Source organism: Vipera ursinii (genome assembly GCF_947247035.1).
Source record: "Vipera ursinii genome assembly, chromosome: 3".
Classification (NCBI taxonomy): Eukaryota; Metazoa; Chordata; class Lepidosauria; order Squamata; family Viperidae; genus Vipera; species Vipera ursinii.
The window spans coordinates 79,295,171-79,314,687 of NC_139516.1; the positions used below are offsets into that span (position 1 = coordinate 79,295,171).

Sequence of the window (19,517 nt, forward strand, 5' to 3'; positions counted from 1 at the left end):
GAGAACATCTGTCACTTCCAAATGGGCCAAATGGAAGCAGTTGGCATTTTTGCACAAGCAGGTTCCTGAAGTTGGAATGGGTCCTTTTAAGCAAAGGCATATCCTACATGAACGAACGCTACTTTTACAGACATATTAGCATTTCTATTTACTCTTGTTTATCAGCTACAGATGGAGAAGGAATTCATGGAGGAGGATGTGCTTTCAGTAGGAAAAAGGGAATTGTTACCCAGACCCAGCACTGTAAAGTGATAGTGTCACAGGTACAAATTTCAAGTGTATTTAGAACAGTTCCTGCAGTCTTTTCAAAAAGGCAAACTCTGTGATACATCTCCACCCCTAACTTTTGTTTAAAACCAATGCTACAAGAATATACCACGAGTGTGTTTAAATGTTTCTTTTAAGCCCAGCAATTGCATCCGTATTATAGTCTCAGATATAGTGAACACTGAAATAGCTACCTTAAATCATCTGAAAATCTGAATGAAGTTAATGGCTAAATGAAACTCGTAGTTTTTAAAATAAATTTCAGAGAAATCTCATTCTAGCTTATTAAATATAATTTACTTCACCTTCCTTATTTTTAGATTGTATCTCAGAAAATACCCAATTGTCTGTCAGAAATCTGGGTCATTTTTTAAACTATTAAGACATTTAACTAGGTATTTTTCAATAAAATAAAATAAAATAACATTAAAATAACATTAACAGAGGGAGACCACAGATTTGATAACTCCACTAAAAGATAGCCATTTGTCCATTAAAAAACATCACAAGGTTTTCTCTTTAGGAGAGCTATCCCCCCCCCCTCTCTCTCTCTCTCTCTCTCTCTCTCTCTCGTCTACTGTATCTACACTAGATGGACGAGAGAGAGAGAGAGAGAGAGAGAGAGAGAGAGAGAGAGAGAGAGAGATCTCAGCATGGAAGTGTTATTTGGACTTTATTACTAACAAAAAATATATCGTTATATCACGCTAACAGAAGTGAATAGTCTCATACTCATTATACCACTAATTTTTGTTTTACCTTTTTGAATAATAATTTCAATAATATTACATTGGATATATAAAACTAATACAAAGTACAAAAAAGAAAAAGTGCGAAGGAAAAAAGAAAGAGAAGCAATAATTTTCTTTTACCCTATAGTTTTAATAATTTATTATAATTTATCAACTTCTTAAAATACAACAGTCTCTTCATCCCATGTAACACCTCATTCCCTATAAACAAATTTTTAAAACTTCATCATCCACCCTAATAAGCCAAAGTCCATTAAAGGCTACCAGAAATAACAACTCAGCATTATAAACTTGATCTAGTAGATCCACTTGAATTCCTTCCTTTTATATCTTATTTTTTGTCATAAAACAAATTCCCCCAAACCTCATCATTAGTCCAGTCATTAAAAATCCCACCAGTGTAACTGTTTTAACCTTAACCTGATAAATTTAAAGTACAGCAAATAAACACTGTCCTATATAAGTCTTTATCTATAAACAAAACCTTAAACATCATCATTCACTCCTGGTAAGAAAAAAAAACATTAAAAATTTCCAGAAGTAACAACCTATCTATTTTAAACAACTTTATATTCCTTCCCCTTTCTCCCAACCATTTTAATCTTTAGTCCTTTCAAATGGTGTCCAAATACCGTACTTGGCTTCAGTTGTCATAAAATGATTGGCAACATTAACAAATCCCATTAGTGGTTCCAAAATGGAGAGGTTACCCAATACACTCTCCCAGTGTGTTATTTGTATGCCCTTTTTAGTTATCAAAACATCAGTTGATTTCATTTGTATATTCAGTATTACATCTTTCGCTATTTCCTTCAGATAGGTTGTCATTATTAAATCCACATTTGAATCAATGTCAGCCTTGTTCAGTAAAACTTGTTCTCTAGCATCAATTAAGTCTATTAATAATGGCAGAGAGTTTAAGTATTCTTCCTTTTAATTATAATCCTACAGGAAACTATTTAATTTATTATTGTTTATTTAATTTCAGTATATTTTTAATCCATCTGGACCTTTAGTCCATTTATAACTTTCTAAAATCAACACTCTGATCACTCTTTTGCTGTTAATTCTAAATAAAATAAAATAAACTATGTATATAGAGTTATAATCCAAAAAAAGTTCCCAACTTGAGCTATATTCAATTACTTTTGAAATGTGGTTTTATTTTACACATCACACCCAGACTTTGGCCGTTCTTTTGCAGTAACATTTTCCCTTGAAAATACAAAACATCCTTTTAAAGTCCATTAAATTATATTAACATTAACACTGATACAGAATGCTGTCACTGCTCTTGTATATCATCTGGGATCATTGAAATTGATGCAGTTTATTAAATAAATGAACAAACAAGATAACTTCTCATACGAAGATCCAGCAGGATAATTTTTACCTGTTTAAAAACAATTCACTTCAGAAAATATAGAGGTAATATATAAAAACACACATCCAGAGTACAGAAGAAATAGTCCCTGGAATGCTATATATTCATGTTTGTTTTTTTTAATTCCATTTATATCCCGCCCTTCTCCAAAGACTCAGGGCGGCTTACAAGCTTAGCAGTAGCCTTCATTCTATGTATATGCCTGCTTATTAGGGCTTTTACACACCCCCAAGCGGCATTATTACAAAGTCAGCTTAATTGCCCCCAACAATCTGGGTCCTCATTTTACCTACCTCGGAAGGATGGAAGGCTGAGTCAACCTTGAGCCTGGTGGGATGCGAACCTGCACTAATTGCAGACAGCTGGTGTTACTTAAGGAGGCATTAGCCCACTGCTCCACCAAGGCTCCTTGTCAATCAACAATTGAAGCATCTTAATCCTCCTCCTCCTTTATATAATTTTATTTCTATTTCATATAGAATTGTATCCCAAAAATGGGATACAGTATGAAAGAAGTTCTATTTCATATACCACCAAAGTGGAAACAAAGTTTATTTTACATGCAAGAGTATAAAAAGGAGAGAAATATCAAATATTTTTTTCTAATTACTTGAACTGTGCCCATGAATATTGTTAATTGCTCAAACCATGAATATTGTTAACTGCTCAATCTGTTCTTAATATGGTTTAAACAGAAAAACAAAGCTTTTAAGACTGACATACTAAAAATTAAAATTGGAAATATAACCAGAAAATCAGTGCTTGGAGATATTTTACTGAGCAAATAACCTAATATGAACTCAAACAAAAATAATTAGAAAGCCTTGAGTATAACGATTGTATGAGTTAATCCCATAGAATTAACTCCTATTATGGGAAGTAGCCATGAAGTTCCCAAGATATAAACGGGGCAATCACTTTCAGAGAGACATTTTAGTACTTTATCAAAATTGCCTAAACAATCTTGGGATAATTGTTGGACAATAGCAAGTCAATTTGTAATATAAAACCAAAGGAACTGTATATAAAACAAATAGATTCACAGCCATACAAATTCTCTGTAAATATCAAAGATTTGATCCACAATTGCAGGCCAAGACATGTCTCAAGGGAAAAGACAAGTGATGCAGGGAAAAAATCTAACTTAAATTCTGTCCATTTAATATCATGAGAATATTTTCTATCTCCCTAAAATCGTACTTATATTCGTATGGCTGTCAGACTGTTTCTAGATTACGGTAAGCTGATTGTGCTAAGCATCCTTGGAAACTATGGAGCAAAATATTTGTGAATTTAGTCTCCAAGCTATCACTAATTCATCTTAAATAAACACATGTTTTTCTTAACACTACAGAGAAATACAGTTTTCAGTTACAATTTCAATCGGTGAAATTTGCAATAAATGTACTTTTGACACATGCAGCTTTATTTTAGTAAACTATTTACAAACATTTCAAAAAAATTCATTTTCACAATGCAGTTAAAAACTCCCTCCTCCCAAAATAGCATTTTTATTAAGAAAAAAAATCCATCAAAATAGTAGCTCAGTAAACAGTTATTACATTTACATTTCACATATCACCATTGTTCATATGTAGTAGGTTTTGTAATATTTGCTTATTGCTCCAAATATTAAAATTTAAATGCCAACAAATCTGTAACACGTATGTTAAGGTTTATAGTGTCACAAGAATTTGTCTTAAGTAGGAAGAGATTATGACAAACTTCCAAAATCTGTATGAGCAAAAATACTGTATTACGTTTTAAAAGTGTTGCAATTAAAAGGTTTCCACTAGAAACATTTGCATTAATAGACCTGACATTTATATCAAACATCAACCAGATCAGAACTTGGACATAGATAAATTAATGAGTCTTTATCCAATTCTTCATTGCTTTTTCTTCTTTGGCTGCTCGTCAGCGTTTAATTTGCGTTTCTTAAATGAGCTGGGTTCATCTTTTTCATCATCTTCAAAGAAGAGACATTGTATGTAAGCCAAAGTTTGCAAAAGCCACATTTGGAAAATATTATCGATAGTATCGGCTTTTGATGATTACATTGGCCTGGCATCCATGCAGCCTCACTTACATCAATATAAAGGGAGCTCAAAGTTGTCACTTCCTAGATTCTCTCCCCCCCACCCCCAATGACCAAATCTAGAAAACAGACCTGGGAATTTTGTATAAACCATCCAAATATTAATCAGGCCCAATCCTTCTTAGTCTCTTCATCATTGAATTGCTTTTATTATTAAGAAGTTACAGGAAAGGAGATTAGGGAACTTCCTTAGTCATAACAGCAGTCCAATTATGACTTCAATGACTAAGGGTCTTCCATCAATGGTGATGTTTGAAAAGAGGTTAAACAGGTCACTATTATGGGTATTCCAACTAAGCCTCCTATAACCTGGCTTTTCAGATGTGTTAGATCAATATTTCTCAAACTTGACAACTTTAAGGCACATGGACGTCAACTGTGGAGCTGAAGTCTCCATGTTTTAAAGTTGCCAAGTTTGAGAAACACTGTGTTAGACTTTAACCACAGCTGTGGGCTGAGACTGGGAGAGGCTATTCCAGCACTGGGGTGGTATTTGCTTTTGAATCTTTCCTTTCTCAAACAACTCATTGTTTAATTTAATCTTTAAAGACTGTTCCTGCTTATTAAAAGCATGTTCAATTTCAAATCATTCATCATCTTTAGAAACGGGTAGATAAGGCTACTCTTAGACATTAAGCATCATGACTCTGTGGCCAGCAAGAAATATTATTAGCTGTTAGTAAAAATTCCCTGGGGAATACAGGAATTTCATCTAGGTGTTGAGGCATAAAACTGAATGCATTAATCATGCTAATCAAAATACGCATAACAGTATGCAAAGAAAGATTTGGACATTCTATACATCTACATTTCATAGGAAGCTGCTCTCAAGTCTAGGTTTAAGTTTAACATTACTAACATTATAACTGGATTCACGACTCTTCTACATAAATTCATGTAAGAGATGCCAAGGCCATATTTTCCCATTAAAGGAGTCATACACAAGAATGGCCAACATTATTTATTTTGAACGAAACGGAACACCATTACCTGATTCAACGTGTTCTTGTTCTTCTTCTGGTAAGAAATGTACATTGTTTACATGCCTTGGAGCATCATCTCCATTATCTTCATAGATATTTGACCATTTGATTGCCATATCACGTTCTGGAGGGGGCGGAGCCTTTTTTTCTTTGACAGTGTAAGTTTCCGGGGGAGGCACAGCATTTGTGGTCCATGCCTTGAATTCCTTAGGAGGCTGTTGAAAGAAATATGAAAAGACCAGTAAAGGAGATTTGAAAAATATAACTATAACAGGTACAAATTACAGGTAGTCCTCGACTTCCAAGAGTTCACTTAGTGACCGTTCAAAGTTACAAGAGCACTTATGATTGTTTTCACACTTACAATCATTGCAGCATCCCCATAGCCGCGTCGTCAAAATTCAGACGATTGGCAATTGGTTCATATTTATGACATTTGCAGTGTCCCAGGGTAATGGAATCACCTTTTGCGACCATCCGACAAGCAGTCAATGGGGAAGCCAGATTCACTTAACAACCTTGTTACTAACTTAACAACTGCAGTGATTCACTTAACAACAGTCTCAAGGAATGTCGTAAAATGGGGGAAAATGCACTTAACAACTGTCTCGCACAGCAACAGAAATTTTGGGCTCAATTGTAGTCATAAGTCGAGGTCTACATGTACTCTTGCATCTGAAAATCTAACCAAGTTGTAATAAACACCCCTCTGGATCCTGCCTAATCCTAGGATTACCCTTAACGATAAGGGAGCCAGGCGCCTTCCCTGCCAGGAGGAATACGCCCAGAGCAGGGGTAGGCAACCTCGGCTCTTTTATGACTCATGGACTTCAACTCCCAGAATTCCTGAGTCAGCTCATGGACTTCAACTCCCAGAATTCCTGAGTCAGCTATGCTGACTCAGGAATTCTGGGAGTTGAAGTCCATGAGTCATAAAAGAGCCGAGGTTGCCTACCCCTGGCCCAGAGGCATAGAAGAACCTTTGCTAACCTCTTCGGGAGCTCGCACCACGCGACTCTCCCAGTCGATCTCCTTATGCAGCGGATTATAGAGGAAAGCCGGTCGATTCACGCTGCGGAAGAGCTCGTCGGGCCCAGGCAAGCGCGATTTCCTTTCGGGGATGCCGTTCTGGGGCTGCTGGGAAGACGCCTTGGCCCCTCGGCCCGAGCCTTCCTCGTCTTCGGCATCCGAGCCGGCACTCGAGCTGTTGTCGCTACCGTACGCCGCGAAGAAGCCTAGCGGGTCCTTCCCTTCCGCTGCTGCCATGGCAGGGACTTGTGCAACCCGCACATCAGTCCTCGGGAACCGGCGCATGCAAAGCGAAAGTTCCGAGCTCGTGGCGTCTGCGGGAAGCCTCTCTGGTTCCTTTCTGCCTGTGTTACCCGCCCAGGGTTCCCCTCGGTCGGATTCGTGCCTCCGCTCGGAAATATTACCTTCTTCTCGGCCCTGGGTTTAGCACGCGCTTCGTTTTTATTAAACTCTGGAGTTGCAGTAGCTTCTTTCTAATCCATTTATGTTTTAATTTTAAAGAGAAATAATAAAGAACATTCTATCCCCCTTTCCGAACCTTCCGCTTGATGATTCCGAAGGTGAGTTTATCAATTCTAAACGTGATGCTTCAAAACAGGGCTTGCCGTATATGGGCGGCCGAAATCCGGATGAGTACTAACTAAATGAAAACAGATTTAAAATTCTCCACCGCTCCATGTGGGGGTCCCTATTTTTGCAGTCCAGATGACAATCTTAAATTAAAAAGTATGCAGTCAGTTATATTTTTATGCGGGTCTGCAATTAAAAGTGGAATTCAAAGTTCTTGCTGTGTAGTCAGTCATTCGTTTGAGTAGAACTGAAAAAATGCCCTTCACTCCTTTACAATATTTACCAATACGATCCTTCCGTGTATGTTTACTCAGAAGTTGTGTTGTGATTAAAGTAGGAAGCGCTCAAATAACTGCTTAGCATGGTTAAGATAAAATACAGAGCATAGAAATATACAGTGTTCGAGCTCTATAACTAGATTAGAAGGCAGAACACAAAACTAATACTTTCAAAGACTATACAATTACAATATAATATTGATTTAGTCACTCTTACTGGGAAGCCTATGAACACATACAAAAAGAATGTGGAAGCAGCAGGGGATGATAAATAATTTTTTTTATCATGGAAAATAAAAATTGGATAACAAGCAATAAGAAATGAAAGCATATCCACACATTTAGGATGTGGTGCTGAATTTATTGCATTATCCAGAAAAAGCAAGCGGTTATCATTTGCCATTTTATGTGGATCCAGCAATAAGAGAAACTTCAGAAAGTTTCAGAAAAGGTATAGAACAATTTTTATCTTGTTGCTTGTTTGCCTGCTTAAATGCCATCAGGTCAGTTACCAATTCTTAGTGACAATTCACACTGTGACAGTGACATAGCCAATGAGGTTTATTCAAGGCAAATCCCATTGAACATTGCCTTAGCAACCACATAGGTTGATTTTCTTTAGGATGATTGTTCCCAGGCTGGTTCTTCAGATTTCCCACCAGTGAACCCATTGCTGCTGTAATTGAATTCATCCACCTTGCTGCGGATTGCCTTCTTCTCTTTACTGCCTTCTCCTCTTTGCTTCCATCTTTGCCAGCACAATAAACTTCTCTAGAGCATATAAACCTCAACAGTTAAAAAAAGTGGTAAGCAACAAGATGTTAGATGATATTAAAACATTACCACTGTAGATCCCTAAACAATAGCTGGCCAGTCCAGATTGGAATAAGTTTAAGTTCATTGAACAGAAGCTTGTGGCATATATAGACTTTTCTGTGAAAAACTTCTGCTGGTAAAAACTAACGTTAAACTTGGTCCCCTGCACCTAGCAAGGAATGGGTGCAGGGATGTAGATTGCCAGTCCTGATATAGTAGGCACTGCATATGTAGTAATGCTATGTCGACCCATCCCCTCAGCAGATTCATGAGTATAACATGGCTAGTTAAAAGAAACACTTTCTTAAAGAAAGTATAGTTAAGATAATTTAGAATAAGGAAGTATACTATAAATCAGGGATCCCCATCCCACAGGTCACAGACTAATACCAGGCTGCACAAGCAGCAAGCAAGCGAGTGAAGCTTCATCTGTGCACACAAGGGATCTAGGTTGCAGGTGAAACCATCCTGCCCCCGGTCCATGGAAGACAATTTTTCTTCCAAAATTGGTCTGTGGTGCCAAAACGATTGGGGACCGCTGCTAAAAATTATAGCCAGTCTGGATATTCAGCAATATCTTTCTTTAAAAAAATTCCATTTTTTTTACACTACTTCCTTTATCAATATGTCCTTTTCTTATATAGTATTACCATTTCCCTTTAGATCTGTTGTTTTTTTCCCCAACAGTCTCCTCCTGTCAATTTGGGTTTGCTGAAAAAGAACACAGGTTACAGAAAGAAAGAAAAAAAGGAAAAAATGCGGAGGGATCACTAGCATTTATTATAGAAAGCTTACAAATTGGCTGTTATCTCATAGCTTCTTTTCTATTTACTACCACTTAGTCATCACATAATGAAAACTTTGGTAAACTTTAATATATTTATCAGAAACCACAGTACATTGAAGATAAAGCTGGCAGGTATTTCCCACACTATTTCCTATTTATAGGAATTATTATGACTAATAGGATAAATCGGGTGCAAAATTTCGCATTAACATCTATTTTACAATAAATTCAACAAATATTTGAAAAGCTGGCCTTTGTTACTAATACTCTGCCTTATTAGTCTTAAATAAATTTTTACTCTTATCTGATGTTTGTGAATATTCGAGACATTTTTAAAATGAAAATGGATATCAGAAAATAATCATGGGAACTATTAAATAGAATCAAGACATCCATTTTGTTAATTCAGTTTTTCTAAAGGGAGGGTTTCTTCCTTAGAAAACCAAAATATACCTGTTGTTTTAAATGGTATCACATAGCTGAGTATCCTGCTTCCAACAAATAGCCAACAAGATATTTTTCAAGAATCTGATAAATGTAACAGAAAGCAACTCGAGAGGAGCATGTTCCTAACGTATAATGAGTATACTCTATCTGACATAGAATTTACTTGTAAATGAGTAAGATAGGGGTTTCTGGACCAGAGATCATTGGGTTTCAAATTACAAGGGGACCTGCATCATAGGACCTGTTCTGAATATATTTGTAAAATACTTAATTAAAAAAATGCTTCCTAATACTATAAGTACATGACTATTGGTGAAGAGAAGCCAAGAGTAGGACATGAAATTCATCGAGAAAACTATTTTTTAAAAATCAATTAAGTTTATTATACAAATGCTTCATAGATTGCCCACTTGTAAATATTTGTCAGAATTAAACGGTAAACACATACTTCCAAATATTTTTTCAATACATTGCTTTATATAAAATATATATATTTAAAAAGTGTGATTTAAGAATATAATGATTTCCAAAGATATTTAATAGAGCAGTATGTTATTTTTCATTATATACCTATAATAATTCACACAGGTATTGGCATACATGAAATGAAGCACAATATAGAGAGAAAAATCCCTGATCTAATTTCAATACTAAGGCACTAGGAATTTTTTTAAAGAAAATGTGACAAAGAAATAGGGACAATCAGTCCATAAGTATACAGATTCAGTATTTTCTTATAAATTTGGCAACATCTGAAGCTGGTAGTCAAAGAGGTTCATGCTCTGTAAAAGAACATCATGGAAGTTTGAGCTGAGGTAGCACTTGAATTAAAAAACTGTTAACAGAAATGGTCAGATTACAAGAGACTCAAAAAATCAATTAAATTAGATTGAGGCTTGATACAAATTTGTGTCCTGAAAGATGGGCAGTGCACTGTGTAACATAACCTAGCACCAATTTGAACTCGTATAGAACAGGTTTCAGCCCTGCCCAGCTAGTAAGGTGACCCCACAAGGTCATAACTTTTAACATTATGTGATTTATATACATTAAGTATACGTTAAGTGTATATTTTATATGTTCAAGACAATTCCTCTTCATTCAATGCGGCCCAGGCAAGCCAAAAGATATAGTCTTCTTAAAATACTGGACTGTAATCCTATGCATGTCTATCTGGAAACAAGTTCTACAGAACTCAGTGAGATATTTTTCTAAGTAACATGTGCAACACAAAGCTACTTAATTAAATTAGATAACTGGCTGCAGTTTCATCCAAAATATTGTTGAACATTTTTTTAAATAAAACTTTTACTGTCCCAGAAGCCCCACAGAAGTCATTTTGCTTTTGGCCAGGAAAATTTGAATTTAATATAAAGTACTGTTTCCTACCGGCCAAGAAATAAAAATGGCAAAAGATAAAAATGAAGAGAAAGAAATGCTTTTAGGCTACCTAGAATATATGCTTTTTAATTGAATCTCTTCTTTACAGGGTTGCATCTCATTCAAGCCATGAGGAAAAAAAATTGAGATATGATTTTATACCGTACTCCCTGAGATAGCATAGTAGAAATTATGTATCCAACACAACATTGCTTCATCTTGAGAAATAAGCGTGGAAATTGAGAAGTTTCACTTTAGAAATATTCTCAAAATTGTAAAAGTGCACTTAAATAAATCCACTAGAAGTAAGCTCCACTGAGCTCAACGAAACCTACTGTCCAAGTAATCATGCTACAGATACTTTAACCTCCAATTCTTAAAGAACAGTATGCATTTAATGCCTAATATCTTATAAACTCCCTAATTTCAAAAGGGATTTCTTAGTTGCTATAGTTTTTAAAAAGTGAACTTGGAGAATTCAACCATTCAGAATAAAAGATAGCCCTTGCTTAACAGTGGCAATTAGGACTTTCCATCAAGTGATGCAATTGTAAAGTTCATCACATAACTACACTGCTTAGTTAACTGGCAGTTCCAGAAGTCCCTAGTTACACTGTTAAACAAGGACTGCACAGGACATTAAGCAAGGACATCAAATTATTGCAATTCCCAACTTCCTGCCAATTTCCTCAAATTTGCTTGTGAGAAGCAGGCAGGAAGGCAGCAAACTGGAATCACGTGACTGTGGGATACAGTGATGGTTGGAAATCAAGGCCAATTCCCGAGTGCCTGGATTGCATTCAGGTAACTGCTGGAGTGCTGCAAAACAGCCAGAATTTCAAGGATTGGTTGTTAAGAACCACTCATTTAGCAGGTCAGTGAACACGCAGCACTTCAATCAATCTTCATAGATATAGTCATAATGCTGTAATTCAGAAGGTATTTTTCCCTCTTTGCTGAGGTTTTCATTACTTCCTGATCCTTCTGTTCAAACAGACTGCAATATTTTCTGAATATAAGTGGAATTGCTCAGTTGAGAACTTTATTCCAACGTAATAACTGATAAGAGAAATAACCCCAAGATTCAATCTGGAGTTTCCCCTACGACAAATAATTGTCCTTGTGACTGTGATTCGCATAATTAGATAAACCTTTTAGTATTGTAATCAGGCATCTAATGTGAAATAATTCCAGCCATTATTTTGTCTGCCACTGTGAAAGAAGAAAATGAAGTTGTCCGACATTATGAACTGAATGAATATAGTAAACTATTACTAAAGTGTAAAAATATGACATCTTTTAAGCATTCCCCTATCGCTTTTCAATATAGCAAGAATGGTTTTAAATGCCACTACTGACTTATCTATAAATCCCATTGCAATCAGTGGGGCTTACTTCTGAATGTCTATGTACAGGATTGTATTATAATTTGCATAATACAAGCAGCTTCATGATTGCTTAAACATGAATATTTATGGAAAACACTTTCAGTTTTCAAAAGTAATACAACCAAGTACGGTAAGAAAATTTTAAAAGATGAAACCTTTTTTTTTTTTTTGCAAAATTACGTAAGGCAACATCTAGCATATTATCTTTTTAAAGTTATTCAAGCAAAACCACCACTATGGAAAGAGTGAGCGGGATCGTAAAGGTAGAAAGGGAGTGTCACTGGAAGCGGTAGATATTTCCTCTTGCTCACTCTGCAATTCTGTGGGAACAGGTGGTGCTCCAGGATCCCCAGGTCCCGGAAGAGTAGAGAAAACTGAATTTTCCATGTTTCCAACCTCTGTAATAGGCAAATTCATTGAACGAAGAGAAGAGGCAGATACAAAAGCAGCTGTGCTATATTCTTCTGGGTGAAGGTAGGTGTTTTCTCTGTCTCTTTGTTTTTCAAAAAAATTAGAGTCATTTGACTGCGATCTAGAAAGATTGTTTACCTCCTCACAAATTGAAGCCATGCAGTTGTTACAACGTGTTCCTGTAAAAAATATATATATATTGGATTACTTACAGATATGGTACTTGTACAAGGTATTTTAATTATTGCTATAACTTGCCTCATTTTGACATGTTTTTAATCTATTTAACTTCACTGCTTTTTTTTTTTTGAAGTTTCAGATTTATGTGGCATTTTTATCCCAAAATTAACCACCCACAGTCGCTTGACAATCAGATGGGTGGCATATAAATTTAATAGATAAATAAATAAAATTCAGCTTAAGAAATAACCTCTAATGTTATTTCTTGAAGAAATGAGATGGTTTGGAAAGAAAAAGTCTGGAAATCCTAGTTATGATCCAGATTGCCTATACAGCCCTGTGGATCAGGTTGCCAAGTATTTATAAAACACTTCTTTGCCACATCAATATTATTAACACAAAATCTTGTCCAAGTGGAAAATTGGCGACCAATGCAGGCATTTTAACTATAGGGTTATTTGGCGGCAATTTTGGATGATGCTTAAGGGGAGAACCATACATAGCACGGGAAGCTACTAGTGCATGGGGTATAAAAAAAAAGAAGTTGTTTTTGTCCAAGAACAGCACTACTGGCATACTAGCCAAAGGTTATGTCTTATGTAGTAATGAGTTTTATATTCCTGGCATCTTAGAAACAATTATTTTATAAACACTTTCTCTGCTGAACAGAGAGCAATTCCACCTGTGTCAGGAACTTGGAACTACCCATCCATAAAATTTCCATTTTAATAAAATTCAGATCTATCACTCTCATCCAGTCACGGACCTTTCAATGTCTCTACAGCTTCTTTTGGGGGGAAAAACAACTCTATTCATGCCATCAACAAAGTGGAGACATTGTGCTCCACAACTCCTGGGGACTGCCCCAGTTGACTTAACACTGGAGAGAAAAAGGCTCTTTGTGATATTTCTGAGCAAAACTGCCAGAAAATTAAAGGTTAATCCAATGCTACTTGCAACTCTGAATGAACCACAATGCAATGTACAACATTAACTAAGCTAATAGGATTGCATTCTCTTAATGCTATGTTGTTGTGTGGCTCTTATATTTGAATACATGTCATTATTCCTAAATTTTTGCTCCTTCATTGATACAAAGGCAGGCAAATTATTTTGACTGACCTTGTGTGCGACTTACAGAATTCATAGCAACAAAGTTAAAACTAAACAGGAATAGGCTATGTAACTACATATTTTATAAGCCCTTTTGAAATGTACAGTATTCAGTTATTAAAACAGTACCTTTAAGACTTTCAAGTTTTTCATTTTTTGCTTTCAAGACAGCATCAGTTATTTTTTCTAACAGGAAGTTTTGCGTTTTTTCACATTTGATAGATTCTATCAATGCATCTAGTCCTTTTGGATGCTCTGCTAAATAATCCAGCAGTTTCCCAGCCTTTTTCCTACTTGAGGTTCGACAAGAAATTTCTTCAGTATCATCTCTACTCAGTATTTTCTTTGAACGTAGGTAGTCAAAGTGTCTTTCTGCAATTATTTTGTCACACAGATAGCGGCGTAATCGTTCTAAAACCTAGCATAAAAATAACAGCACATTAATAAAATATTAACTTTTATCAAAGTATAAATTATTCTTTGCATTTACTATGAATGATAAATAATCCCTGAAAAATAAGTTTTAGTTAGAATTTGCAGTACTGTATCTTATCCAGAATGAGTGTCATGTCTTAAGACTCAAATTTCAACTCTACCATGAGATAATGTTTCATGGTACTAATCTAAGGTTTACTGAACTAGCAATCAAATATCACAAAATACTAAGCACTAGGAATAAGTATTTAACACTAAAAGGGAATGGAAGTTCACAATTTTAGGTAAAGGCTTCTAAAATACTTTATATTATACTATACTTTCTATGGTGGCTGGATGGAGTCACCTCATTCCAGCCACCAGGTGACCCCACCTGGTTGCTGAAATGAGGTGACTAGGTGGCCACCAGGTGGCTGGCTACCAGGTGAGGTGGCTGGATGGAGTCACTGAAGCAGTAGGCGTGAGCTTAAATGGACTCCAGAAGATGATAGAGGACAGGAAGGCCTGGAGGAACGTTGTCCATGGGGTCATGATGGGTTGGACAGGACTTCACAACTAACAACAACAACACTTTCTATATATTACAAAAACTGTCATTTCACTTAACTGGGTGAAATAGTGCATCCTAGAGCAACAATTTTTGAACTAAGGTTGATCAAATGGACTAACTTACAGAATACATCCAAAATCTGGGACATACAACTCTCATGGAATTGAAATTTGGCAAATTTTGTAAAACATATATATGACATTTATGACAAAAATTATAAAACAGTTTATGATACAAATATTTCCTGTGCTAATGTTTGACTCTGCTATATAGTTCAACATGAGCTATTTTCAAGGCAGATACATTTCTGAATGTATTCCAACTTTTCCAATTCCTTGGTTGGATCCATACCAAGGCTTCCTGACCCGCCTATAGATTTTGCATGTTCTGGGATACCTGTTTTTTTCTAGGCACATTCTATAGATTGGTGCAATTAATATGATCAAAGGCCTTTCTATAAACAATTAAGTACATACATACTGACTAGTTTTTTTATTTATTGGCTTTCTCAGTTTTCTAGTGTGCATCAGTGACAATGTCTCATGTTCCTTGGCCTTTTTTAAAGCCCACTTGAACATCTGGCATCTCCCTCCTACATAGGACTCTAATCTACACTGGATGATCCTAAGCATTATTTTGCTAGCATGTGAAATTAAGACTATATTGTGTGATAGTTTGCATACTCAGTCAAATCTTGGTGGGGGGTTTTTTCCAGTTAAATCTCCTTCATTCTCCAGATTTGCTGGTGTAGTTTGGTTAGAACCTTTACCGATTCTTCTTCTGTTATATTTATTAATCAAATTTATACCATCCATTTCACTATCTAGATGACTCTGGGTAGTTTACAAATAACGTTGCTTGCTGTATTTCCATGGGTATTCTATCAGTTCCTGTACTCTTCTGACTTGGTAAGATTAGAACAGTGCTCTAACTTCATCGTCTAATATTTAGAGATTCTTGTAAGTAAGGAATAGCAATATTCCAGTATACTCCTTCCATTTTTGTTTGATCTTCTTTGTATTAATAACAAGCAAATTGAACGGGAAGTCTTAATATTTAGGAAGTCACAAGTCCCAGGGAGCTGGCAAGCAAGCCAGCAAGCAGGTAAGTAGCTGCTGCTGGATGAGGGTGAGTGAGGAGTGGCCGGCATGCATACAGCAGAGCCAGAATTGGGTGATTGCTGCCATGTGGAGGAGTGTGCAAGAAGGTGTAAGTGGGCAGAGTGGTGTGGGTGGTGCGAGCTTGGCAGGGATGACGGGGGGGGGGCTGCTGCCAGATAGCAAGGGAGGGTGGGTAGGTAGCCACTGAGACAGAGCACAAGTGATTGTTGCCAGATGTGTGAGGCTGTCAAGAGTCAGCCCAAATGCACTGAAGGTGACTGTCAAGCATGGGAAGTTACAATGGAGTTAAATCTATTATTTAATGTTCTTATATGTTTATTTAAAATTTTAATATATTATTCTCTGACTACTGTTCCAATATAAAAAAATAAATACAATCTAAAAGATCACAAAAGAAATTGACTTATCTTGAACAAAAAGTGAATATTCTATATATTGTAAATCTATTCTTTATAGCTAGAAAAATAGGAGAAAGGCAAAACCAACTTCTACTGACTCATTCATGTGCAGCATTCAGATACTAGCAAGGGGAATTCCTATAAGCACTCCAGAGAATCCGCTACACAAAAAAGCAGAATTTGGTGAAGACTTTTACCCATTAAGGAAACCAAAGGGGCCTGGAAGAACAAGGAGAATGAAAGGAACATGGAAAGAAAGTATAATATGGTGTAGCAGTTATGATATGAAATAGAGACTGTGAAGACCAAGAGTCAAATCCATCCTTTGTCACCGAAGTTTCCTGAATGAGTTTGAGCTAGTTGTTCTCTTTTATCTATTAACTCAGAAGGACCCAATTATTATATGAGAAGTGCTATAACCACCACCTGGAGCTTCTAGGGCAGAGTTACCCAAACTGTACCTACCTTTGGGAGGTAAGACAGAATTAAGGAGAGGTGTGAAGAACCTTAGTTCGACACTGTTACAATAAATCCCCCTTTCCAAACACACTAGCTTCAAATGAGTAACATGGTGATAGAGAAGGCACAATCTTTTTTTTTTAATTTTATAATTAAAAAAAAAGTTGCATTGCATTGTTTTCTTTGTCCATTAAGGTGGGTTTGGATTTTTATGAGAGGCACGTACATTAAGATTACGCTACAAGGAGCTGTGATGGCTAACAATTTAGGGTCCCCTGTTCTAAGAGTACATAGGGATGGAAACAAGAGTCCATCCAGTAACTTTTGAACGGCCTCTTCAATTGTTAGCTGATGCATTTAATTAAAATGGCTGAGAATTCAAATTGGAGGCTTTGGGCAACAAACTCTTTGTCCCTTAAGGAGGAAGGGGGGGGGCGGAAATTAGGAAATAATTTGTTTCATTGCTATTATGTTAGGTAATCTACTATAAATCTACTATAAATGTAGTAAACCCACCCAGATGAGGCGGGCAGCAAACAAATCTAGTAAATAACACAAACAGTCAAAGAGACCTCTGAATAGATCCCAATTTGCCTCCTGCTTATAAAACACCTGCCATGAACAGAGGTACTTTTTTCATTTGCTGCTGAATAATTTTCAATCCTCATTTGTCCATTTTAAAACTCGCACTGACTAGGAAACATGCTTTGCTAAATTTATTTTTATTTATTTATTTTTAATTCCATTTATATCCCGCCCTTCTCCGAAGACTCAGGGTGGCTTACAAGCTTAGCAGTAGCCTTCATTCTATGTATATGCCTGCTTGTTAGGGCTTTCACACACACACCCCAAGCGGCATTATTACAAAGTCAGCTTAATTGCCCCCAACAATCTGGGTCCTCATTTTACCTACCTCGGAAGGATGGAAGGCTGAGTCAACCTTGAGCCTGGTGGGATGCGAACCTGCACTAATTGCAGGCAGCTGGTGTTACTTAAGGAGGCATTAGCCCACTGCTCCACCAAGGCTTTTTATTTATTTATTTAATTTATTTATTATTTTATTATTGGGACTTATATGCCGCCCTATCTCCCGAAGGACTCAGGGCGGCTAACAACAATAACATATAATAAATACAGAAGTTAAGATAAATAAAGTGTATCAATAAAGTTGTTGTTATTGTTATAATAGCCTTGGTGGAGCAGTGGGCTAATGCCTCCTTAAGTAACACCAGCTGCCTGCAATTAGTGCAGGTTCGAGTCCCACCAGGCTCAAGGTTGACTCAGCCTTCCATCCTTCCGAGGTAGGTAAAATGAGGACCCAGATTGTTGGGGGCAATTAAGCTGACTTTGTAATAATGCCGCTTGGGGGGTGTGTGAAAGCCCTAATAAGCAGGCATATACATAGAATGAAGGCTACTGCTAAGCTTGTAAGCCGCCCTGAGTCTTCGGAGAAGGGCGGGATATAAATGGAATTTTAAAAAAAATTATTATTCCCCTCTCCAAACTGTAACAAATTCCAAATTCCATCCTTCCGCTGTCAGCAGATGGAGACAAAGCCAGAGATGCTCGAAGCTTCCCAGTCAGCAGAAGGGAAGCCGCTTTAAGGGAGCCCCCACGCATGGCAGGAATGACGTCACAGCGGCAGGAAAAGCCACACCTGGCGGAATTCCCCGCGCCGGCGACACTCGAAGACCAACGACCAATCCGCCGCCCCGATACGGAAACTTGACGAGCCGACGCCATGGCAACCGTTGCGCTTCCACCCCCACCCCCTTTAAGGACCCCCCTCCTTTATCATCACGCAGGGGGCGCCCCCTTCCTCCCAAAGACGAAACTCCAGTTCCCCCCTCCCTCCCGCCGTCGTTACACGCAACCCGGCGCCTCGCTCGCTTACTTCCTTTTTCACCTCCGCCATTTCGTCTTCGGTGAGCGACCGCCCGGCCGCCGTCGGCTCAGCGTCCGCCATGGCGGAAACAGCAGCGCAGGGGGAAAAAAAAGGGGGGGGCCACGAGGGAAAAGCGACCCTCTCGCAAAGCGAGAAACGCTTGCCCGGAGGTGGACTCCCTCAGGGAAGAGCTCCACTTCCTGTGTCTGAGGTGAGCGACGCCACGCCCTTACTTGGCAGGCCCACGCGAAGGCGGCGCGCCTAATATCGCGCATGCGCTTTTCTCGGGAGTAGGCTCCCTTATTGAGACGTGGATGCCGATCCGCGCCCCGCTTTTGTAGTTCAGTCCTAAGTTTAGAGTTAGGTTAGTGGTATTTCAGTGCTTAGGGTCAAAGCGGGTCTCTCTGGCGGGTCTCGGAGGCTGAGGACACGGGAAATGATTATCCCCCTTGATAACTTTGGTGCTAGGTCAGGGGTAGGCAACCTTGGCTCTTTTATGACTCATGGACTTCAAATCCCAGAATTCCTGAGCCAGCCAAGCTGGCTCAGGAATTCTGGGATTTGAAGTCCATGAGTCGTAAAAGAGCCAAGGTTGCCTACCCCTGTGCTAGGTCTTATGTTCGCTTTATAATAATTATTTGAATAGGGTGGCTGGCATAGACTGGGCTTTAGTTAACTAGTGTAAATTTTTCATAAAGTAGTAAGACGAGATGAGATAAAATGAGATAACACTGGGCACTATCTAACAAAATGAAATTCAATGGTGAAAAAAGTAAGGTTCTACAT

The 19,517-nt window shown here is 37.5% G+C and overlaps 2 protein-coding genes across 2 annotated transcripts; both read right to left on the reverse strand.

Moving 5' to 3' along the window:
• Positions 1-1,028: 1,028 nt before the first annotated feature.
• Positions 1,029-7,013, reverse strand: LOC310637881 (UPF0690 protein C1orf52 homolog). The gene is made up of 3 exons (XM_083358485.1): positions 6,475-7,013; positions 5,492-5,699; positions 1,029-4,372 (listed from the first exon to the last, which is right to left on the reverse strand). Exons 1-3 carry the CDS (start codon positions 6,796-6,798, stop codon positions 4,293-4,295), a joined length of 612 nt encoding a protein of 203 aa, XP_083214611.1. The 5' UTR covers positions 6,799-7,013; the 3' UTR covers positions 1,029-4,292.
• Positions 7,014-9,813: 2,800 nt separating this feature from the next.
• Positions 9,814-18,923, reverse strand: BCL10 (BCL10 immune signaling adaptor). Its single transcript, XM_083358484.1, has 3 exons — positions 18,741-18,923; positions 14,013-14,301; positions 9,814-12,769 (listed from the first exon to the last, which is right to left on the reverse strand). The coding sequence occupies exons 1-3, from the start codon at positions 18,810-18,812 to the stop codon at positions 12,414-12,416; spliced, it is 717 nt and encodes a 238-aa protein (XP_083214610.1). The 5' UTR covers positions 18,813-18,923; the 3' UTR covers positions 9,814-12,413.
• Between the last annotated feature and the right edge of the window lie 594 nt (positions 18,924-19,517).

What these genes read in the sequence shown, in the direction of transcription:
- BCL10 (XM_083358484.1), bottom strand. Translation starts at nt 18,812, where the DNA reads ATGGCGGACGCTGAGCCGACGGCGGCCGGGCGGTCGCTCACCGAAGAC. An exon ending in TGGCGGAGGTGAAAAAGGAA is followed by an intron (nt 14,302 to 18,740) that starts GTAAGCGAGCGA and finishes TTTTTATGCTAG; the next exon opens with GTTTTAGAACGATTACGCCG. An exon ending in AAAACTTGAAAGTCTTAAAG is followed by an intron (nt 12,770 to 14,012) that starts GTACTGTTTTAA and finishes TATTTTTTACAG; the next exon opens with GAACACGTTGTAACAACTGC.
- LOC310637881 (XM_083358485.1), bottom strand. Translation starts at nt 6,798, where the DNA reads ATGCGCCGGTTCCCGAGGACTGATGTGCGGGTTGCACAAGTCCCTGCC. An exon ending in TGGTGCGAGCTCCCGAAGAG is followed by an intron (nt 5,700 to 6,474) that starts GTTAGCAAAGGT and finishes TTCTTTCAACAG; the next exon opens with CCTCCTAAGGAATTCAAGGC. An exon ending in ACAAGAACACGTTGAATCAG is followed by an intron (nt 4,373 to 5,491) that starts GTAATGGTGTTC and finishes TCTTCTTTGAAG; the next exon opens with ATGATGAAAAAGATGAACCC.